General features: G+C 41.0%; 1 protein-coding gene across 1 annotated transcript in view; it reads right to left on the bottom strand.

Moving 5' to 3' along the window:
* Nucleotides 1-19286, bottom strand: part of col27a1b (collagen, type XXVII, alpha 1b) — a 67639-nt gene extending 48353 nt beyond the window's left edge. The window contains exons 1-5 of the mRNA XM_084359392.1: nt 18999-19286; nt 17487-17551; nt 11130-12454; nt 7285-7338; nt 2439-2492 (exon numbers count right to left, since the gene is read on the bottom strand). Coding sequence (XP_084215518.1) covers nt 2439-2492; nt 7285-7338; nt 11130-12454; nt 17487-17551; nt 18999-19051 — 1551 coding nt within the window. The 5' untranslated portion in view covers nt 19052-19286. The remainder of the gene's footprint in view (nt 1-2438; nt 2493-7284; nt 7339-11129; nt 12455-17486; nt 17552-18998) is intronic.
* Between the last annotated feature and the right edge of the window lie 5675 nt (nt 19287-24961).

Here is a 24961-nt window from a genome sequence, read left to right as displayed (position 1 = left end):
TGTAGTATAGTACTTCCCCATCTACGCAGTATCAGCCCATTAAATCTACATGTTCATGTCAGCTACAACTTGGCAGTGGAAAGTCTTTGTGGGAATTTTCTCCAGACTGATTTCCTAGCAGAGCCAGGAGTGCAGCTCCAGCCAAGAGCTACATACAAACATGAACACTGTGTCTTTTCACTGTCTAATATGTTTTCACTTGAACTTCATCCTCTGAATAGTTTAAAGCTGAAGGAGATAATTTCTCTTGAAAGCCAAACGCCCTAATAAGCATCTGTACCTCCCATGTATTTTACTTCTTCATTCATTTCATTTTATGTCTGATGGTAGGCTTCTTACAGCAGTAGGTAAATAGATCATCATCTTGTCTTAGTTTGTCATCATTAAATCCAGATGAGGTGACACATTCAAAACAAAATTCAGCTAACACACAGCATGTTTTCATCCGGCTTGTTCATTTTTCTTAAAAGGAGAGATCTGTGCCAGACCATGCTGTCTATTTGAGGTTTGTGTGCAAATGGGTCAAACTGAGCTGGGCCGGGTTTGGTCCAACTCCAGGTTCACATATGTATGATATAAGAGTTTTTCCATGGTTGAAGCAGGCCAAAGCATGGTATCAATTATGTTTCATTTCTAATGTTTAAGGACTGTGCGGAAAATGCTGCAATTAAATGCATTTGTATGGATTACATACAGCCTTGAAATATAAGCAATTTTCCATTTTATTCCAGCAAAGTTTAACATAGAGACTCCTTTATCAGACTGACATATTATGGAGCTAACCGAACCCCTCTGTTGACAATTCAAATCAGCTGGAACGCAGACTCATGTCAAGTACTTGCAAATGAGTGAGTCAGAAAGACTTAAAACTGCTGTTCTCTCCTGAGGGGAAACAAATGGCTTTTTAAGAGTCTAGAAGAGTTGTACTGAGAGGCCAAGAGGATCTGACCTCAGACATGCAAACTAAGTGAAATCTCAAACAAACATTGGATAACGATGGAAAAACAAGAAATACTTAAATTAGCATTTTTGTTGAAATGTCCTTGTTACACTGTTTAGGCTGTATTTACCATATACAGCTTTAACATGAAATGTATTTTACTTGTGTCATCGTTTTGTACTTTTTGGAATCACTTGCATTCTCAAGAGGTGCCTTGTCAGGTGCCATGCCTACATGTAAGCCTCGAGGATCCTGAATTGTTTTGAGACAGATTAAGTTGAAACTTAAAATGTCCACTCTTAATTTTCTGACCATTTGACCATCACAGTTGTCCTGATGGATTTTGCTGCCGCTCTACAGAGTCATGTGCGACACCTCGTGGTTAAATTGCCTTTACATGTCCGGTCAGGTATTTGGCTTAATATCAGAACATTTTGAAAATGTTAACATCAGCCCAACCTTAGGTATATATTACAGGAATATGCAATTATGTATGTTTTATGTATTTGCAGAGTTCAATATAACTATCAACTTGAAATACCGCCTCATGGTTGTATGCCTCCACACTCTTGTCAAGTTGCTATTCCTGAGCTACGGTGTTGAATAATGGCCAGATCATTTTTTGTAGAACATTATGATGTCACAGTGATGCTGACCTTTGACCTTTTGGAAATAAAATGTCATTACTTCATCATTTTATCCTGTTTGACAGTTGTGCAAAAAGTTGCTCAATTATACTCAGTTGTTGAGTAATGGACAAAATGTGTTTTGTGAGGTCATAATGACCTTTGACCACCAACATCGAATCAGTGCGTTCTTGAGTCCAAGTGGACTTTAGTGCCAAATTCGAGGTAATTCCCTCAATGCATTTCTGAGATATTGCTTTCAAAAGAATGGTAGGGATATACAGACCTATGGACAGACAAACCAAAAACATAATGCCTCAAACAGAGACCTGACTCAGTGTTGGGTTCTTGATGTAAACAAACCACTTAGGAATCAGAAAAGGCTGCTGTTATTCTGTAATTTTCTTACTGAACAAATCCAATAAAAAGACCAAAACAAACAGTGTGGTACTCAGTCTCTCGATAATTTCAGACTTCCTACTCAGTCTTTGGTTCTCAGCTGAAGACGTTAATCCTTAAAAACAGGTCAGAAATAAACAGTATTGTTGTTGAAGTAATTTTCTAAAACAGCTGACACTGCAGTTTAAATAACAAAATAGCTCAAACAGAAGTATTGTGTATTTGTTCGTGAATACTTTCAACCGCAGTTTTGACTTTTTTTTCCATGGGACTTGCTGACATAAAAAAATATAAATACATGGAAATATAGGCTTCTTCTTGTGTTGTTTCTGTGTATAACATTTATTTGGCTGGTGGTATCTGGAGTCATGGATTGTGCTTTTAACACTTCGGCTGACAAAATCATTATAGTCTGGCCAGGATACTCTCATTCTGATAGAAATGTGACATAAAAGAATTTGCTGACTCCGTACCTTCACTCCAGGAGATCCAGGGCGACCAGGGTTTCCATGTGGGCCGGGAGGACCCTGAAAACAGAGACACACGTGATTAAGGAAGACACAGAGTAAAGGTGATCATCAGGGTCAAAGAACAGGCCTCCATTACAGCTGAGCAGTAGGGGTGGGTGAATACTATATGTTAGGTATACACAGATGTAGTCACACATTGTTCCCTTTGCACTGTTTGTGTTATGGGACAGGTCAGCGGTGCCCAGAGATCCGTGTTTATGTATAGGTGCTCTGTGAGACGTACTGTGTCTCCTGCCTGTCTGCCTGCCTATCCAAGTTATGACATATGGATGTGATTTTCCTTAACCCTACACTTTTCCACTGGTTTCTGGGGTCCCACAAAGTGAAGGCCACTCATCCATCACACCATCTGTGCCAAATGTTTTATCAAAATGGACTATCTCCTGCAAGTCAGGCAAAACAGGAGCAGAGAATGAGGAGACAAAACCAATTTATTTCTGGTTGAAGAGACTATAAATTCAAGTGAGTTGCAAAGACGGATTGTTTGGAAAAATGAAGCCACAACTTCCCGAGGCATCCAAGTGAGCAGTTCAACTGCGCACTTGGGTCAAAATGCTGCTGAGCATGGAAAATCTTCCCCAGCAAAAAACCGAAAGCATTGAAACATGTTCAGATGGCCCGAAGAGGAAGCTACTGTATCTTCAGCCCCTTTTTTGACTTGTTCAGACTTTCCATGGGCTGTGAGACCTTTTCCCCTGAGCTGGAGGTGAGAGTGAGGGATAGGATTACTCCGAGTTAAACAGACGGAGGAGGCCAAAAGGTGTAAGTGTACGGTTGGGTGATCCAGCTCGTGTCTGTTATTTATCTGCACTCCGTTAACAGACTGTGGAGAGGAGTCGAACAGCCCAGGCAGCTCCCCTCCCCTCAAACTGGCCAGAGCTCTCTCCTCGCAGGCGCTCACTGCTGGGCATATGGAGACACTTAACAGAAGCTCATCTACAGATTTCCTCCTCCTCTATTCAGAGCATTCCCCCTTTCAGTCGCGCGATATTAAAACGTATGGAAGTCATTATCTCCAGATAGGAAGCAAAGGGAGGAGGAGACATGGAGAAAAAGGGAGGTCGGGACAGAACGTTACAAATTGCATACTCGCAGCACACAAGGTGAGGAGGCACGGCGCTGATTACTAGGTGGGTGGATATTATCCCGATGGAGACGAGCATAATGGGGAGAATGAGTCACTTTGTCCATCTATCTTTGCGTGGGTGAGAAGAGGAATGAAGCACCTCCTTGCTTAATTATTGAAGAGAGTTCCTGACAAGGAACCAATTAGAGACCACCAACACAAACATACACATGAGGGCTAATGTAAACTCAGGTCAGCACATATGCAAACACACACACACACTCACAAGAGGCCTAAAGATGAAGGGCACCTGTATGCCAGAGCTGTGACCAGGTTTACGATGTGGGCCAATGACTTTTACAGGAGTGACACGTGGAGTACTACTGTTTTTATTGGCCATTAACCTTGAACAGACCCACTAACACCTTTACTGGACTGCACGGAAGGAAACACTATATCTTTAGTCCGATGATTATTCAATATAATGTATATTAAAGGATCATAACTGTTATTTATTTTATTTTAAGAACTTTGGTGCTAACCAGGTGCTAATTGCATCCCTTAGATCCCTGATCTGGCAGAGAAACAGTGTGACCTGTAGTGCAACTAGTAATGTTTTTTTTTTTTTTTTAATTAATTGACTAATTGTCAAGTATTTGAAATGCCAAACAACAGCACAAAATACAACTGTAAAAAATAAGTGCCAGTGCAGTGCTATTTTAATCAATAAATGGCTTCAGTAATTAAGATGGGGAAGAGAGGAATTAAGAAAGGAAGAAACAAAGAACGAAGAAAACATTGTTATCTGCTGTGGCTGTAAAATTATAATTTCAAGTTAGTGTGGAAACACTAGCAAAATGCTGAAACATCTATCTACTCAACAGGGGCTTGAATTCCAGGAATGCCAGGATGATCACACACAGACTGTTGCTACAGCTACCTCTCAGGCTACCTCTCAGGCTACCTCTCCGGCTACAGCTAGCCAACAGAAACTAATCAGGAATCCATAAGGGAATCGAGTCAATAAGTACAAGTAAATATTTTCCCCAACAGGGATTAAATGACATTACATGCAAAGTTGTTAAGATTAACGGCAAATCTAGAGACTGACATATGCTTACTTACAATTTAAGTGTCAATGCTCAGGATCGATTCAACAGTGATTAAAAACACAGATTGCTGGCATCTTCTGTGAACCCCCTGCCGCCTCACTTCAACTCTCCTGACGTGCTCTACATTAGCTTAAGTACAAGCAATAGCTGAAAATGTCTGTCTAACCAATAAAAACCTAATCAAGCCTCTGAGAGACTCCTCATTCATGCCTACACATGTAACTCATTTCAGAATAATCCAAATTTAACAACAGACATAAATCAGTTCAGTTTTTCTGCACCAATCGACCTCAAAAACAGAGCTTCCACTGTTCGAGTCTTCATTGACTCCTTATTTCATGTCATAATAGCAACGAACCATTCTTTAAGGAATTATGCAAATGTTTTCAATTTCACAGACACCCAGCGTCACATACTGACTGCACACTGGCAGGTCCGTTTCTCTGCACAAAGCCCTCTTTGATCCATTCTCAAGCCTACCCCTCAGGGCTGGGTGAACTCCAGCGATCTGCCGGGCTCGTGGCTGTGTCGGGGAACGTGGACGCTCTCACGTGTAAGGGATGCCGCTCGGAGGTCGCAGCAGTGAGACTGCCCGGTCAGACATGACACCTTACTGTCAGAGAGGTAAAGCCTTAATGGTGCGCTGTGATCCATACTGGTGTGAGCTCGTGTGATGTTTAAGAATGCCCACACGGGTCGCACTGTGACTATATCTGACTTAAAAGGCCAAAGCCAAATGAGATAAACGCCGTCCAAAGATTAAAGTTGCTCACTACAAATCAGACAATCCTGAGAAGAGCAAATTTATCGCACGTCCTCGATTTTCTTCTTTTGTTTTTATTTCACAAAGGCTACCAAATAGTCATACTGTCCTTAGCAGTCTTTCCGGTACTTTTAAACAAAACTTGATTAATCTATACATAGATATTAGTCTTTAAAAATTCCCAAAATGAAGAGACAACCATTGCAAAATGTAAGTCTCGTTCATGTTCATGTATCAACGATTAAGAAGAATTGAATGTCACATTGAGCTGTCTGTACAGTAAATCTCTTTCAAACAAACCTTTATCTCTAAATACTTAAAGTTTCAACACATCACACTTAATAAAATGGACATAAACTATAAACAGCTGTTGAAATATGGGAGTTGCTGTTCAGCAACTTTCTGCATATGCAAGTACAGTACATAGAAAATCTTCCATCACAATGAATGTCACTTTTATTCCTAATGTTTGGTGAAGTTATGCCAAGACCAGAGTCCACGTTAGAGCTTTCTGTAGATCATGTGTGTAGCTGTGAGGTATTTCTTTCTAATCACGTGATCTATCCAAGAAAACTCTGTTGGTTCAAGAAAACAATCAGTAAAAACCTGAACTGCACCCTCTGGTTCGTTTTTTTGCTCTGAGTCGGTGTGGCCTGCAGTTGGGTCTCAAGAGCCTGATGATGAATGAACTCTATAGAGGTTGGTGTACCACTGGATAGAGCCGCTGAGCTCCAGACAGGGTCTTAAATGCCTTTAATAAGATGGGGACAAAGCCCTCTTTCTTTCTTGTTTAAAGAGATTGGGTTCCCACACAGCCCACCCCTCTGAGGCCTGACCGCAGGGCACAGTCTCACGGGCTGCGGCAGGTAGCTCATATGCACACTCCTCAGTAGCACAAGTACACTGCAGGAGTACTTCAGCAGGCCCTCTGCAAAAGAGCAACCAAAAGGGGAATCATTTTTTCACTGTCTCAAGTTCTGGTATATTTATTTCAGCTTAGGACTCACTGTAGTGCCAAATTCCACTTCTGCTTCATTCATTTTCAAATGACAGGAGGTGAAGGGGCAGTTTAAAGGGCAGCAACTACATACATAACCATCAGTTAAAGGTCTTAGATATAAATCAAAATAACAAACCATCCCTCGTGGCAAATCATCTCCCAGTGTTTTCTCTTCTCGTACATTTCTTATGAAAACACAAGCTTACAATAACATCTGCACTCACTCCATGTGGTTCCAGTAGGAGCTCACAGTTGTAGACGTTGAGCTCCAACATGAGAGATATGGCACCAGAGGACTCAATCCAATACACTAGAAGCATTCACCGATGTTAACATAGGATCTATGCCTAATTTAAGTAGTGTTACTGTTTATGTATGGGATGGAAAGTACTTATTCTGGAAATATAAATACACAGTCGAACAAGTTACCTTATTTTTTTCAAGTCTATCTAATACTTACCGTATGTGCTCAATTAATTTTACATTGGCAACCCACAGATTTGCAGCTTATAGCTGTTTGCTCTCCAGCTTTACAAATGGACCTTGGCAGCAGAGAAGCACAGCTTGATCAAACTCAGAGCCAAAGCAAACTAACGTCTGGCTGAATAATGCTCTGTAATCCAAAGATGTCACTGAGTGCTCGATCAAAATGCTCAAAGGTCTTCCATATCAGTGCACTGTTGTGGTGTACTCTCACTATAATGTACATCAGACATGATAACAGCGTCATTCAGATGCAATGTTAAAACATATGGAAGATTTGGAAGGCGGATGGAAAGCGGTAATGGAAAAAAGAGGAACTATGAGAAGTTATATAGGAAACTTGTCACTGGTTGGGAGACACTGACCCTTGGGCCCCTTTTTCCAGGCTTTCCTGGTAACCCTGGAAGTCCTTGAGGGCCCTGAAAAGAAAAAAGATAAAAGATGTCAGGGACAGATAAAGCAAGTCTATAAATACAAAAAAAAGGAAATTGCTGTGTCACTTCAAGAGAGTTTTGAGCAGTCATGAATAGCACGAGAGTTTCAAGTGATCATGTAAAAGTCACTGAAGCGTGATATTCAATCAGAGAATACAGCTTAAACTTGTTTTTTCTCATTACAAATTAAGTGATGTTAGCTGAGAGCTGCAGAGCACTCAGCCAGTAAGATGCTGGCAGGCATGATAAGTCTTGTTAGAGCAGCTCTGTCCCTCTGCAGCCAATATGATTTCAGCCCAAAACCACTACAGTGCATGGACTGCAAGTCTGACTCATTGTACTGGCAGGGAGGTCGGCACTGGTTCCAACTGCAGCCAATCACATTAATTATGGGCATCAGCTAGCTTTAAAACAATTTCATACATGGATTAGCAAAGCTCTGAAAGGTCAAATCTAATGAGAGGTCAATCCGAGGAACTTGAGTTTGCTTGACATGTTAGGATTTGTTACTTATTTTCCCATGGCTCCACAAGTTTAAAGAAAGAGGTAAAAGTAATAGGCCTAAAAACAGCTCGAGGCAGTCGCGCTGAAATTGGGCTACTGTATTCACGTCAGATGTATAGTGCACTTTTGTCTGACTCGGACAGGACCAAAAGCTATAATTATACTCTTACAGCCAAGGGCTTTCAGCAGCTTTTAGATTCTACAGACTGTAACCATCAGGCTGTCCACACATGATAAGCAGTCGCAGCTACAGTCGCTGCCAGTGTGGATGTCAAGGGGAGTGCTACAGTTTCCAGAATGTATACAATTTATAAGCAATAAATAAAAAGGGCATAATAGGATGCACTAATCCTGAGGATATTTGCTGATACAAAGTCTGTACCAATATGAGGTGCTTTCTTTAAGCCTAATTAAAGGATAACTCGACCAATTTTACACATTAAAGCGTGTTTTACAGGTCTTGGGGTGCACTAATGAATATGTGAAAAAAGTAGTTTAAAGCCTTTTGTGGCTCCAGAGGAAGCTGCAGCTAATCTGATGAATTCCCTCCAGTGATGTCACTTGGTGGCTATGTTGCATTGTGGGTAATGTAGGAGACAGGTTTTGAAAAAGGTCCACTGGTCCAGCATTACACTCTATAACACTGTTGGACTCATTATGGACAGTTTAAAAACAAATCAATATCTTTACAGCAGAATCAGAGATACTGTCTTTTTTATTCCCCGCTTTTTTCTTCCTTTTTTGAACCTGGTGCCTACATTACCCCAAATGCAACTTAGCCACAGATTACATGCAGCTTCCTCTGGAGCCACAAAAGGCTTTATACTACTTTTTCCACATATGCAGCAGTACTCCCCAAGACCTGTAAGCACACTTCAATGTGTAAAACTGGTGAAGTTACCATTTAAAAGCAGTTTACCTCATTGCTTGAGCCCGGACTGCTGTGGCACTAAAACAAAGAGTCAGCTGCAATCCATGACTGAATAAATGTCACTGAAACACTGGATTTTATAATGACATTGACACAGAAATTGTATTTAATTGTGGATCGCAGCTGATAACTGATGCTCGGTTAGGTCAGTATCAACTAAGACCCAGCATACTGAATTGATGCATCACCACACAATGTGCTGACAGTCTTCAGGAACCCCAAAAGGGGCTTTGAAGAAACTCCTCCAGCATGAACTTAATAACTTTGTCTGAGACTTCCAAGAACAGAGCAGGTCATCAAGAAACACGATCTGGCCAATTTGGTCAGTATCTGAAAACATAATGATCCTGCATGTTAGATCAGTGCCTCCTACTCAGAGCAATTTTGCTGTTGATCATGTGTTGACAGTCTTCAGGGACCCCAAAAGGTTTGGAAAAACCTCCTCCATTATGAGCTCATTAACTTTGTTTGAGACTTTGCAGGTCATCAAGAAATGTTTCAGAAATGTCTATCTGTGGATACACAATGAACTGTAAACAGTCCCTAGTCCTCCACTGAAGAACTCACTTGATTATCTAGTCATCAATTTTGATCCTCCCTTCTTCAGAGCTTAGGCCTGTTGAAGAATTCATGATTACTTTTGTTATCTATCAGAGCTGACATGCTGCGGTAGGCTCTGTCATATTTACTTTCAAAGACATTCCTGCTCTTGTGAGCAGTTGAAAGTTACGCCTTGTTAAACAGTCCATGGCCCACTAATGTCAACCCTAATCCCAGTGGAGAGGGATCAAAAACTCAACAAGCTCATGTGCTTCTAGTCATCACTAAAATCATTCAGATTTATAAAATAGCTTGAAAATAGTTTTGCTTCTTTATCTGACTCAGCAATCTGTTTTGACTTTAAACAAAAACATTTGCAAGCAATATGATGGTGAAAAGTCCTCTGGATTGTTTCTCGCTCATAAAAATGGTCTGAGTGGCTTCAGGGGCATGCAGAGCTGTGGTCTCCCTCATTGCCAATGCAGGAAAGCTTTACTTAAAACATTCCTCTCTGTCAAACATGACCTAATACAAGACAGAGAAGCTGTTTTACAATGGAAAATGTGGGTAACCATTTTATGTTGAAAAGGGTAACAGTGCCTGACAAGACCACATGGTCAACATGAGTACAGTTTACAGTCAAGCTGGTCGATGAATAACAATATGAAATACTTTGACTATGTACATCTCTAGTCAGTCTCACTCTGCAGTCTTAAGATGACCCCATAAAAAGGATTGTTTATATCTCTCTTCCTTGGTTACTCTTCAATTCTTGACACTGATGCTGGTCATGTGATTGAAATTGTTTATTAGGTCTGCAAAACTTCGGGCCTACTACAGGCACAGTTGAATATTTAAGAACAATTATACATTTGATTTAAGTTTTTTAAGTCTATAACAAAAAAAATTGCATTTCCTAAAATTCCTGCATGCCACCACTCCTATACCAAGAAAGCCAGTGGTTCTTTAAAAGAGAAAAATACTACAGCTCTCAACAAAGGGGATAAAACACTGTCTTTAAAGTGTATAGGAATGTATATTTATATCCTAAATGGTTAATTGTGCACAAGCAATGTATCCTTTTTTTACCTTCGACCCTACTTTAAAAGTATCCCTTCTCTGAGCAGTCACACTCCCCCTCAGAGGAATCTAACACCTCGCCGCCAGCCTGTTCACCCAGGCAAACACGAACAAGCAAAGGCCAGCTATGAACCTGACTATTTCTACCACAGCTGCTAAAAAAGAAATCACACATTAATCAGCAACAGTTTGACAGGGCACCACATGCAAGTATTTTATCCAAACAAAACTGACGACTAGGTTTGGAGCAATTCTTCATCATTAAGACAGCCTTCAATTGTCAAATAATCAAACATTTCAGAGATGCAATGATGATGGTGGTTTTGTGAATCTGGCAGTGACCAAACAAATAAGAGACACGGCAGCAGCTGCTCTGGACATCAGAGAGAGTCAAACCAACTTTTAAACAACAATCTGGACTTGAATATCATCATGAGCCATAGATGCATTAGGAAAGTGACCAAAAGAATGGAAATGTGGCATCCAAGTCTTAAAATATGCATCTAATACAATTCAAATGCACTAATTCGTAAGCTATTCATTCATAAAATAAACACTAAAACACTATACTGTTAGGAAGTTACAAGATAAACAAATATGTCTGCAGTTTATGCACACAGAAGCACTTATTGTGGCTCATAGGTGTGAAAATATACCTATACGCATGTATAGGTTTCAGGGGCAAATGTGTGTTATGTTTGTTTAGAACTCATATACTCACCGGCGGTCCTGGTTCTCCCTTTAGTCCAGGTGGTCCAGCCAGCAGTGAGAACTGGGTCGGTTCCAGGTCAAATGTTTGGAAGCCATCTGTTGCAGCTGGAGTGACTGGAATAAGCGAGGTGGGTTTAACATCCTGCACACTGGTCACTTTTGGCTCAGGTTTCTTTGAAGCTACTGTGCTCAACTGCTGTTTATGGGGAACGTAGGCGTTTGAAGGCAACCCCTGTGTGAAAGCAGCTGCGGTGTGGAGGTTTGGCTTCATCTCGGATGGTCTGGTAGAAGAAGGTAAATCCATACTTTCGACAAAAGGTTTCTGAGAATTATGAGTATCTCCTTGGTTTGTGTTCTTTCTGGCACTGTCGTGTGAGGTTGGTTTGGGGTTTGGTGGTGTCACGCTGATCGTAAGAGATGTAGTAACAGTCTGAGTCGGAAATTTAGACGGACTTTCCAACCCTGGATGAACAGGTGGAGAAACAGACACAGCTTCAGGTTTTGGAGCGCTCTCAATCTGATACACAGATGTTTTGTTCAACATTAGCGAGCGGTCAACTGGAACAAGGATGGTAGTCCTGAAGCTTTCATCAGTCAAAGCCAAAGTAGGTCTCTGGGCCTTTTCTGATATCTCCGTCAATGACAGTGGAGTTATATGAGTGACAGTAATGTTTGGGTCTGTGGGAAATAGAGGTAGCAGGGGTGGAAACACGGGCCGATACGTGTCAGCTTCTCTGCATTGTTTCTTAATGTAATCACAATAATTATGAGCTGCCTTAGCAGAGGGATAAATGTCAAACTGACAGATGGCACCTTCAAACGGTACCGAGTTGTGGTTCATTTTGCCCAGCAGGAATGAGCCCTCTGCATCCAGAGCCTCCTGTCTTTTAGAATGCAAATCTGCATGTACACTTTTCTGTCCACAGGACGTGTGGAAGAACACCTGGTGGCCTTGGATATCCAAGGCCAGACTGTGCCACTGGCCATCGTGGACATCATAGTCAAAACTCACAGTGCTCCTGTGCCCCACGTGCACCACGACCTTCCCCGGTACGAACTGCACTCCGAGCTGCAATTTCCTTTTCTTAGATAGAACCGAGAAAAGAAAAGCGCTGTTGATGCGATGAACAGACAGGCTGAAGATCAGGGACAGATTGGTGGAGCTGTAGGTGGCAGGGATAATGGTGCGCAGAGGCACCTGGATACGTGCCCTTGGGGTGAGGATGAATCCTGACTTGATGGGGATGACGCCATTAGGGATCGATCGAGCGCCTGCAGTTGAAGACCCACCTGCCCTTCGCCCAGAAAGCCCAAGCTGCTGCAGAACATCCACATCTTCAGAAAAACAACAGAGAGAGAGGCCAGTGACTCCCTAGCATCTAGCGATACTGAACAAGAACTCAATATAATGATAATGATTTTAAAGGAATTTTTTCCTATAATTCTCATTCAACACTTAGGTAAAGGCACAAACTGCAATTGGGATTTACAGACAGGCATAAAAGGAAATCTATTACAATATGTGTCACAAGTAAATAGGATATAGAAAAAGTAATTGCATAACACATTTCACTTTATAGGAGCACCTAATAAGCAATTTAAAATACTATCCCAAATTAATTGGTTTGAGATACCAATTAACAGCCTCCATATGTGGTGCACATTAAAATATAAACTGGAAAACAATAACATAAGTAATCTAAGTAATATTTGTGACCGTTATGTTGTGTTTCCAAGCCGTTTACAGTTAGACTAATGGAAATCCTGCGGCAAAAGCAATTTAAAATGGCTGCATAAAATTTCCGATTGGGCCGCACATCAACATCCAGTTTTGAGGATTGCTGCAAATTATGTAATGGTTACATCAGTCTTAATTAGAGCGATCTCAGGGAATTCAGGCTAAGCGAGTCCCTGGAGAGGATATGGTGCTGGGGTTTCTTACTGGAGAGAGAGAAAAGCCATCTCATTTTACGTATGTTGATTAAAGATGATTGCTCTGACAGGGGCCGGAGCTCATGAAAACATACTGCAGTGTTTTCTGCAGGTTTTAATTGCTACTTGCATCTCACGGGAGGAAAATGTGGGTAATTTTCACACATTACAGTGTTGTGTGTACTGTATATTGCTCCTAATTGGATCCACGCCTTTGTGTAAGAGTTTAATTGAATCCACATTTCACTGTAGCAAGAGGAAACAACCTTAATCTCAAGAGTATTCTTTACATTAAATGTGCATTTTTGATCTAGCCTTACAGCTCGCGACACTTATAGCATTTCATTGTCTACTGTTGGCTATTATTACAATAGGCACAGAGAAAGGATAACATAAAAGCTCCTCTCTAGGTTGTGATAATGAATTGACACTAATTAGTATTTCATAAAAGCTGAAATCAAAGGGGGGAAAAGACATGCTGTTATCCTCTAAATCATCTCTCAACTCTAAAAATGTCATCCTTTTCAGCCCCTAAACCTGATGTGGTGGCCCCGAAGCCCAAACAGAGAACCGCTGAAACAAAAACACCAAGGTCATGCTAAATCAAGGATATTACTTTCACAATCATAACATTCAGCACTATTTGAAAGTTAAATCTGTTTTTGGTTTGAACATCAAAACAGGTTGGAAATTTTCCCATCATACTATTGTCTATTGTTAGGAACCGGTGCAAGTCATCGGTTATGTCAGACAAAAGGATTTTGTGTGGTTTAGCAAGGTTGGAATTAAAGAAAAATTGATTATCCCTAAACAAACAGCATATTCTGAATACACTACCTCAATCCTTCCAGTACAGAAACTAAAAGCTTACATATAGATCTAAAATATTCATCCTTCTCCCACATTAATAGCAAATAAATGTGGGCAAGACTAAAATAAACTGCTAAATGATGAATTACAGCTCAGCAGAGGAGAAACTAGTGTAAACAGTAGACATGTGAGGGGGGAAACCCTGCTCACTATGTGCAGGCAGCTGGAGGTCAGAGTGAGTGAAAAACCCACACAAAGAAAAAGGCTGTCTTCAGCTGAATTTCCCATACAGCACTCATTTGAATTGTTAATATGGTTTGAGGAAATCAAAATTGTTCTTTCATTTTGTGATCTACTCTCAGGGCTTTTCCTTGCATATCTTAATCTAAGCGGGTAGACGGGCTGCCTGTGGCTAATTGTGCCCTCCTGACGCACTGAGGAAAATAAAAAAAATAGTATATATAGTATAACACATCCTGGAGACAATGAACTGCAAAAGATTAAAACCTTTCTCAGAAAGCATGCATGGACTAATGCATTTCCACTATTGGTATGAAATCAATGTAACATTTCCTGCTTCACAGTAAAAATGTTCTAGTTAACATGAAGAACACAAATAAACTGAAACTTTATTAGTTCATCCAGAAAAAGTACAAGCACCAAGAAATTAAACTGGTTCCTAACATTCAATATAAACTTTGTTGACAGAAAGATGGAGAAGGTGTTTCAAGAACGCTGCACCCAGAGAGGTTTTTGGGCTACAGTGGGCCTTTCTCAAACCACCATGGACACTCTCTCCCTACCCACTTCCAGTCCATTTGAGTGTCCATGTGGAGGGTCGGCCAGATTAAGTGCCATCCCAACCAATTAGCCGGGAGCGGAGGTGGGTTTTAAAACCTTCCAACATCAAGTCTACATAGATGCAGACTTAGTGACTGTGTGCAACGCTCGGGATACGATTTTATTGATACCAATGTCATTATCTATTCTGATGAAAGTCCATTTCTTAATGATTCCCTTATTGATTCCAGATCAATTTTTGTTGAGCTAGCTGTGGCCTCAGAGCTAGTTGTAACAACAGTCTGTCTGTGTGTCTGCTAATCCTGCCTGTGTGGTGCTAATGTTGTTATAAGATAAGATATTTACTCTTAATAAGACACCTGCTGCTCAGTAAGAAACAGTTGCACTTGTATCATTTTACAGACGTTACACTGTTGTCATCTTTCGTCTTGAAATGAAGCCACCCAATGGACCGTTTCTTCCTCTCTGCAAAGACACCTTGTTGCAAGTTTCCAGATCAAATGTACCCTTCTCTAGTCTGGAAAATGGTAGACGTGGTCATTTGATTGTTAAGTATGACAATTCTTGTTTCTGCCAGAGAGAAGGAGGTGGGGAGTGGTAGGGGCCGGTATGAGAAATGGTTTCTCAAGAAACAGGGAATGAATTGCTGGCCTGTGACTCAGCACATTAATGTACTGGCCAAAAGATATTACCAAAGGAAACTCAGTAAAAAAGTTATCTCAGGTACACATTTTACTTTTGAGTGTATAGTGAGTGAGTGTATAGTTGAGGGTACCCACAGGGTTGCTGGTTTGATTCCCAGTACTGACAAGTGAGCCACCATCTGGAAAGCGTATGGCATTGCATTTACAGTGACATACTGAGCCCCCAAATCTGTTGCCGGGATGCTGCACTGTGGTTGACCTTGACCAAGCCCTGACCCATCAGAGAAAATGTGTAGGCAGTCTATTCATGTGTAGCCATGGTTACTGTGTGAAGAGTACAAGGCCTGTGCATATTGACAGCTTTCTTCTGGTATCTGAGGTCAAAATGTAGACATAGCGGTCAATGGGGCAGAACCCTGATGAAAGGGTGCAGTGCACCAATCCTGGATTTGCCGTATAATACGCTGGAGTATTCAGCACCACTCAAACAAAAGCAATACAGTAGCTTGTGTTTGCACAGTCACTTTCCATATGCACCTCTTTCACTGCACGTTATTTTCTCATGAAACAAACAGACAACAAAGAGCATTTATCTTACAAATGATGCAAGAACAGTCTGAGGATTTCGATACCAGCAGCACTGTTTTTCCAGTGCACTCACTTATACTCTCACTGGAATATGAGAGTTTGCAAATTAACACATCGTCGCACATACAAAAAAAAAATCTGTCTCCAGGCACTCGGTAGCGATCATTGGAGGAAAATATCAGGCAGTAATTGCCTGAAACAGTTATCACCGAGCACGTACATTATCAAAAGGCTTCTAGAAACTGGGAAGAGCTTTGATTACACGAGATCTGGCAGATTTGATTGGCAGCGACATCAGACAGCTAAATGTGAGTCAACATGAGGCAGAGTGCACTCTAACTTAACAGGGATGACTTTGGGAGTCAGGGGTCAAGGGTGATGCAACTCCTTAGAAACCTTTATCAGAGAGGGGTATGGAGGAGTAAGTGACTTAAGAGCTGAACTGCTAGAGACTGGCAAAAGGTTTCACCATTGAAACCATGCCAACAAAATAAGCATGAGCAGTCTGTTTTCATCTACTCTGAACCATCATATATTCTCAACGCTCAGTGCGAGTCCTCACCCTCTGGAAGACGATACACAGTAATGTAAACTCAGCAGGTTTTAAAGCTCATTTGTGCCTACGTCAATTAAAATTTAAAATAATGTTGCTTAAGGCTGCAAGGGGTTATGCAATAGCTTCATGGTTGTTTTTATCACCGGTTGTTCCATATTTATTGATATACATTAAATATGTTTAATGCTCAATAAGTATATGTTGCAGTTGTGATTGCCTATAATTTGTGCTGCTCTTATTATATATTGGTTGTTTTCAACAACAGCCATGTACGTGTGTACAGCAAAGTCAAGGAACAAGGTAAATGTTCCTACAGGGGCAGTAAAGTATATTATCGTATTGTGTAAATGAGCACAGAAATGCAGTTTTTTTCCCATTTTGGGGACTGTACAATGACTTCTTTATACAAAATTGCCAAGATATTTGATTGAAAACATGAGTGTGCTGTCTCTTATGCTCAATTTACACAGAATACAGTTCCATGAATAGGAAATCTTGCTCTGAGGGGCGTCATCGGTTTTCAACTAATCCAGTTCATGTGGTCAGAACACAACATTCACTTCAGGGGAAAAAGGAGGAGAAGTATGGACATTCCTATAAAAGGGTTAATATAATTTCCAGGGAAGAGTAAACTCTCTGAATCAGAGTTTTTGGCAATGCTGACAGAGGCACAGCTGACCAAGCTGTGAGTGTAGTTGCTGATCAGTTCGGTCAAAGATAATCCCTGGATAAACATGTGCACAACAAGGGGCCCATGGAGGAGTACTGTACTTACAGTTATGTTCACTTCCTTCGTCCATTTTGTGGCCTATAGCTCTTCAGCATCATATAATGATAATATTACCTAATCTCAGATGTGTATCGTCTCTGTGAGGTGTAGTGTATGAGGAAGTGCTACTGTAGCTTCCCATAAATCAATTTTAATTGCCTCTCTCCCACACTGCTTGTAAGGCACAATTGTGACACAGCCCGCTCAATGTGTTTCCATAAAAAGAAATCGAAACATTCAACCATCCTTGGCCTAAAGTTTGCTTACCTTGTGCCTGTGTTAGCCTTAGAGAGCAGCTGCAACAGAGTATAGTCCAAAGAATCAGAACTTTCCTAAAGAGAAACGAGAAAAACTTCAGAAAGATAGTCGGGTACAGGTCATCATTCTTACAAATGCAATGGTAACGTCACATCAAAAGGCAACTAGAGCCATAATAATACGTGATGATATGAAACAGACAAAACAAAGATAAACTCTGCATCTTTGAAGCTGCAACCAGCAGATGGGCCTGATTATGTTATCAATCAATGCTTCAACACTCATTAATTGCCATTAACAGCAGCAGCTCCAACATCTGTTTCAAGTCAACAAGCTTCGTCTTATCTTGCTGCCTGACCAGATAAGCTACTGCTCAGTGGAGCTAGGTGAGCGCCTTCACAGGACGAGGGGGAAAAAACCCTGAAAACCTACAACTCCAGGTGAAAGTGGGTTTTCGTGGATCAAGTCTCTTCACATGAAAACAACTGACATTCATCATGCCTTATCAGCAAGGATTCTGCAGGATTCATTTCTAAAGACAAGAAATCAGGAGGAAAGTTGACTGGTCACATGCAGAGGTGATATGGCTCTATTGGTATTAGAAAACCCCTGGCTAGCGTAGACTCATTTCAGCCGGATGTCAGGTTTTTATACTCTTGGGGCTATCAAGCTGCACAGTCGTCTGCACTAGATGAAACTGGACGCCTGCTCAGTAAGTGCTGTTTGAAGTGCCATGAAGCGGGCAAGTCACAGGAAATCTTTTATATTTGTGGTTTCCCAGAAAGCCACTGGTCAACCGCTGACACACTGACTGCTGGTTGAAGCTTTAAAAAAAAAAAAACTTTCCCTCTCCCCTCTTTGACTGCCATTCACTGCTCTCACAACACACATTAGCTGAATCCAAAAAAAAAAAGAGGGGGGCTGGGCAGTTTGTGAGCAAGTCTCCCATATGTCCAGCAGTTATATGATGCAACATTTTGACTTTTATTTCCCCTCCTTAAGGGACAGCCGGGCCAACCAGCTGAGTGAGATGCACAGCAGGGAGGAGGAGGAGGAGGAGGAGGAGGAAAAAGAAGAAGAGGACTGTCTCCTCCTCTCATACATTTCCCTCAAATCAGTCCCAGATCATTTGGCAGCTCATTCTGATACAAGCTGCGGAGGCACAAGTCCGAGAACAGTTACACCAAAACTACACCAAAGCTCCCACTGAACTGTCTGAAGAGCGGAGAAAATCGTTTCCATGAGCTTCCCTGCAAACTATTAAACTGTACCACCTGTTCAAGTGCATAACCGCCTACATTTTCTCAGATATCAACTTAAAATGTGTGCCATTTCCCAGCAAACACTGCTTCACAACTTCTGCAACAGAGTGCAAAATACTACAACTAGCATCGACGCTTCTAGAAAATGAATACCAGTGTCAGATAATGACGCAGGTGATGCTAACGAGCACACAGATAAGAGACAGGAGAACACAAAAACAAGCTTTTTTGTTGTACTTTTAAAAATGTGTCGACTCACCCCCCGACTCCAGTGGTTTTGAGTTTGGAGTACGGGGCATTGTCCGGCTCCATAGCGGTTACTTCATTCTTTCTTGGGAGTTTTTACTACAGTCCAGACGAGGTACGTGATAAAGTTTTTCCATTCCAGGTGGTCCCTGAGGAGTGAACGCGCCAGGAAGCAAAAACAAAAAAAAACACACTTCAAACAGTGTGCGGGGGTTAACCGGCAGTGAACAGGCTGCTTTCTGTCATTGTCCTATCTCCTCTGGTCCCTGTAGTCTCCTTCCAGAAGATGACAGCAAATTTAAAAAAAAAAAAAAAAAAAAAGACGCTCCGGAGAGCTCCACCTGTGCGCTTCCTATGTTTCTCCTTCCTCCTTTCGCGCGTTTTGTACAAGTACAATGAACGTCAAGTCAATAGTCCGGCTTTCCTTCCCGGGGAGCCGCTGCAGGACAAGATGAGGAACTCCGTTGTGTATGTATGTGTGTGAGTGTAAGTGTGTGTGTGTGTGTGTGTGTGTGTGTGTGTGTGTGTGTGTGTGTGTGTGTATGTGTGTGTGAGTGTGAGTGTGTGTATGTGTATGTGTATGTGTGTGTGTGTGCGTGTGAGTGTGTGTCGACTTTCCAAAATGAAAGTTTATTGTGGAGTGAGGAAAATCTTGAGAACCGGGAAGGGGGAACACCTCCCTCTGTCGCCCTCAGCTGACATCGAGAGAAACGGACTTGCAGCACAGGCTCCGCAGCCAGCTCCTTCTGCTGAGGAAGGTGTGTCCTTTCTGGGAGGGGGGAGTGACAGTCAACACCCTCGGATTTGTGTCACTTGTATATTTCGTGTGTGTTGCCGGGTTATCGTTTAAATGAATGAATGAACACACCCGTGCATGAGTCAGCCACTGGGGCTGCACGTTGTGGGCTGTTTGGAGTTTGTTTTTTTTCAGGGCTGCAGCAAGGATTTAGAAAAAAACCACGCACACACACCCACCTGAAGGAAGCTTTCACCTGACACCCAAAAAAAACTTTACTATTAATTTGCATTTTATTTTAAAGAGGTGTATTCTGCTTCTTTTTTCCCCCCCTTTCCTTTATTGTGTTTTGTAGCATTTTATTGCATGTAAAAGGTCTGCAAAGTGAAAAAGCCCAAAGTCCACGCCAAAGGTAGTTACTCTCTCCGACAGAAAACGCTGCTCCTGCACTGCCTGAAACGTGTCATCTGGAGTCGAGCCTTTACTTCCGTAACTTATGTTTGTCACTATGTAACAGGGATTTTTATTTTTAGATATCTTTATATACTATAAAATATATACACTCCAGTTAGCTAGCAGACATACTGCTGTAGGCGTTATTTTAGATCACACTACCTTGCTCAGCATGACCCACTCTACTGTGCCTACATCCTGCCCATTAAGTAATACACATGTGCAACGCTCACCAAAGATTGAATAGAGGCAAGATGTCTCACTCCGTAGCTAACAGGGATGCTGCAACAGTGCACCATATGAGAAACATGTGTTTTTTGAAAATTAAAGTATGTAAACCTGTTCTACTAGGACCCCCAAATAAAAGTATGAACCTGAAAATTAGCATTATCATTAGTTTAATGTATGTGACGACAGACTGTAGTCTTATTTAGCCACTCGTTAGCAACCACTGTTTTTAAGAAACAAAAGCGCTTTTCTAATTCAATTGTGGGACATTACATGATGTATTTCATGTCATCGGACAAATTGTGTAAATGTCTTAAGCCTGTGATAACCACAGACATTATTTCAGGCATTTAACCAAAAAACTATTCAAAAACTACACCACTCTATAGGCCTATTGGTTGATATCCATTAAGCTTCATTTCAGTTCCCTGGTATTGTGCATGCTGACTCACTGTCATGACAACTGAATAGCACAGAGGCATGGATGTTACTGTTATTTTTCACAGTCAGAAATGTGACAAGTCATTTTCTTCCAAGTCTCAAGCAAGTCCCAAAACATTTTTTTTTTCCTGGGCAAGACGAGTAACTAGTTGTGTCAAGTCCTTAGTTAAGGCAAGTCTATGCTCTACTATATGACTATAATATCAGCTAATTTTCAATTTATCTAACCTGTTGTAAAGACTTGAAACAAAAACTTTTTAAAACCTCATTTGTCTCTTTATTTGTTCTCAATCAAAAAAAATCCCTCTAAAAAAAACTAAACTGAGAATATAAAATGAATACAGACGAGTCATTCAAGTCATCATGTTTCAAGTTAAGTCAAGTCACGAGTCTTTAACTTATAAGTCATGTCTCAAGTCATTTATTTTTCCTTCATGTCAAGTTGCAAGTCATCGTTGCAAGTCATCAAAAAAGTGACTCAAGTCAATAGAGTCCACATCTCTGGTTACACGTGTGCTTTTCTTCCTATGACACTTCAAAATGTCTGCAGTGAAAAAAGTGGAACTTGATTTTTCTCAGCCTTTAAAACTGAAACATGGCAACACATAACAATTGCCTTACAGGAATAAATAGAGATGCATTGAAATTGGAATCACTTCTCCAGTACACCATGTTTTATTCACCCAGTTTTAGCCTTCAGCTATTATGTCTGATGAATAAAGCACGGTGTACAAAAGCAGTTGTGTGATGTGTTAATTTTTGATAGATTTCCACTGAAACTCACTCTTGTCTGCACATTACAGTGTTGGTTGGTTCGAGATGAGTTTTTGGCTGAAAATTAAGTCTGAATTTTAATTATTCCCTAATTTTAAAAAGCTCTTTTTAATGTAAAAATGCACTCTGCTTCGTCATACTGATACCAGATGTTTAAGACTAATATTTCAGAGGTGATATGTCGTCCAATAGTCATCTTTTAACTAAAAGTTAACTTAAATTCCCAAAGATTCACACCTCTATTAAGAATTGTGACCTATACTGTACATATGCACTTTGTCACAGCTCTGTTAATGATTAAAACAATAACATCTCATAAATAAGATGTAAAAATAAATACAAATAAAAAATGTACTCTCAAATCAAGGTCCACTTACTCACATGTTCTGAAGGTTTGGGCCTCAACTTTAAATACAACATGGACAAGATATCCGAGAGGCGCTCAAAACCTTCAAGTGCCATAACAACTAAGGAAATTAGCTGCTAATGAAGACCATGTGGTAGGTTTAAAAGTAAGTAAGTGGGCCTTTTTACTTAATTATTTGCACCATGAGTGCGATACTCATATATCCAGCTTACGCTAATATCAGTCAATCATATTATCAGTCACACTGAAATAAAAACGGCATTTCAGGTCAGAAAAACCTGAAATTGTTGGAACCAAAAACACAGGACATGATCTTGGTATCCAAAGCATTTTTCTTCCTTGTACTGTATAATCATTTTATGTTTAGCCCAATCACAATAAAGAACCTCTGTGTAATCACCTCAAAAATAAACTGTCTCTTTCTGAAATGTATTTAATTTCTTATGAGAGGGCTGGTGTAACTTCCAGAGTGTAATCTGTTTGACAGATGAACATTTGCAGTGTAAACACTCCTACTGTTAGTACTTCACAACTGCTCGGTTGGACTCCAGCTCCAGCAAACTAGTGCAATGTGATGGATGTGTTTCTGCTGGGACAAACTGACCAATTCATTTCATCAACTCAAAACTTGAACTAATAGACCGGCTTTTTGTGACAGCCTTCCTTCACCTCCTGCTTCACCAACATCCACTTCCGTTCTCACCAGAGCAGCAGAGGTCTGGGTTGCAGGGCTGTACTGGTTCCAGTGTGTGTGTGTGTGTGTGCTGTCGTGTGCTGTGAAATTCCTCTGCCAAAGAAAGTCCTCATTGACCCGCCTTCAGCAAACACGTTATGACAGTGTCCAGGGGAGACCCAACAGAGCACCAATTCAGCTGCCTGCAACTGGATCCCTCCTCCTCACACAGAGCCCCCTCACAGCTCGTCCTCTCAGGGCCAGGAAGGAAGGGAGCTCACCACCTTGAAAGAGCACTTCCCATGTACCTGTCTGAGCTACGTCGGATGTGAGCTTTTGTTACCATGAGTTTTAGTTCACAGACAAGAAGGGCAATGTCCTCGCGGCCTGTGGAGGAGAGCAGAGGAAGATCTCCAATCTGCGGTGTAGTGTTTCATGGAGTTCGTAATGGTTATTGCAGCGGTCTATGGAAGCAGCTCTCAAGCTGTGGCCAGGGGACTGTGTTCTTGTAGGCATGCCAGCGGGGGACAAGTGAATAGAGGGATAGTTTAAAGGGATAGTTTGACATTTTGAGAAATATGTGGTTTATTTGTATTTTATTTTTGCTGACTCGGTTGAGAATATATTTATACCACTTTCATTTTTGTACAGTAGATATGACGCTACAGCTAGCAGTTGGTTAGCTTAGCTTAACATAAACACTGGAAACGGGGGAAACAGCTAGCCTGGCTTCGTCCAAAGGAAACATGGTAGCTCACTAATTAATACAAACAAACAAAACATGACATTTAACACTTACATTTTTGTATAGATTAAATCAAATGAGATGTAGAATGCTAAAAGTTAGCTTTAAAGCTGCTGGTAGGTGGATTGAGAGCAACGGTGTTGTGTCACTGTTTACTCCCCGTCTGATGTGTGTTTCCTCCTTACAACCCGGACTAGAGCCGGGTCAAAACTGGCATTCTTTCTATTAGATCAATAAGTAACTAAACCTGCCTACTTATTAATACAACTGGGTCTTTTACTCTGCCTTTTCATAGCACTAAGATCGGCATTTCTTTGTTGGGATTCTTGGTTGTTTTTGCTTTGAAGAGCCAGGCTGTTCTCGAAGCCCATATTGCTAATAGTAGCCTAATACCACAGGGAAACATTCCAAGGTAGGAAAAGTTGAAATCTTATTGGTGACAAGCCTATGGACCCATACTGATGATGCAAACCGTTATCCAGGTAAGAAATATACTGTATGCATTCATTTGAAAAAGCTACGTATTAGTATTTACGCCATGGCCTAGCGATGTGCTTTGTGGAGCTCTAAATGTCTCAGCAGAATAAGCCACGTATACCAGACACTTGGGCTTTTACAGAATATCACCAGACCTTTAATGGAATACATAATGATTGAGGAAAGGTGGTCTGTAATAGCTGTCAGCGTCGTCCATCCATTTCCATCTAACAGAAACTTATGTAATTGTTATGTAAAGTCTTCCACATATGGTTCCTTGGGACACACTGGGGTTTGTGGTCTGATATATTAGCTGGTGGTCCTTGACACAAAAAAGTTTGAGAGGCTTTTTCATGTCGGCCTGTGGGATGTTGTGCCTGAGGGCAGGAGTGTTGCAGTTTTACCACTGATTTTCTACCTGACAGCAGTTCAAGAAGAGTCTCCTTACAATCCGGGCAAAGACTTTCATCCACTTAGTTGAGGCCAAATTTTTCATGGAAACCATGAAAGAGCAGCGGTGGAAAGAGAAATTAAACAGAGTAGACTTTTTTTTTTTTAAAAGACGGATCCGGAGGCAAGTTTTCCTGAGTGTTTTATGAGTTGATTTTCTTCCACTCATCACATATGACTGCCATGCTGGACCCCATCTTTAACCATTGACAGGTGCGGATAGGCGCTGAGACTGTTTTTACTTCAGATCAGTGGTGGGTAATAGAAGTCAGCTGGCCTGTATACGCTGACATTACGATGGATATTAGAAGTTCAGTGTCTGCAGGAAATTAGGGGATTTTCCTTCAGACGGATGGTGTCAATGTAACGAGTGTCCCTATACCATATGTATGTGAATCATCTTTAGTTAAAGGAGCAGTCACATAATTTATGAGCAACAGTTGGCTGTGCGCACCCCGAGGATTGTGGTGATTTATCCCACTGACTGTGACTATAAATTTTAAGGTTTTAAAAACATAATAAAAAAACAAAACAGTTAAGATTATTATCGTTTTAGAATAAAACGTCTCGCTTTTCTATTTTTATAACAGGCCTTAACTTTGAAAATAGCACATGTATCCTTTCATGTCACG

The sequence above is a fragment of the Pagrus pagrus genome, assembly GCF_965226575.1.
Source record: "Pagrus pagrus genome assembly, chromosome: 8".
Taxonomy (NCBI): domain Eukaryota; kingdom Metazoa; phylum Chordata; class Actinopteri; order Spariformes; family Sparidae; genus Pagrus; species Pagrus pagrus.
The sequence above is the reverse complement of the archived record's forward strand: the minus strand, read 5'-3'. Positions and strand labels throughout refer to the sequence as shown.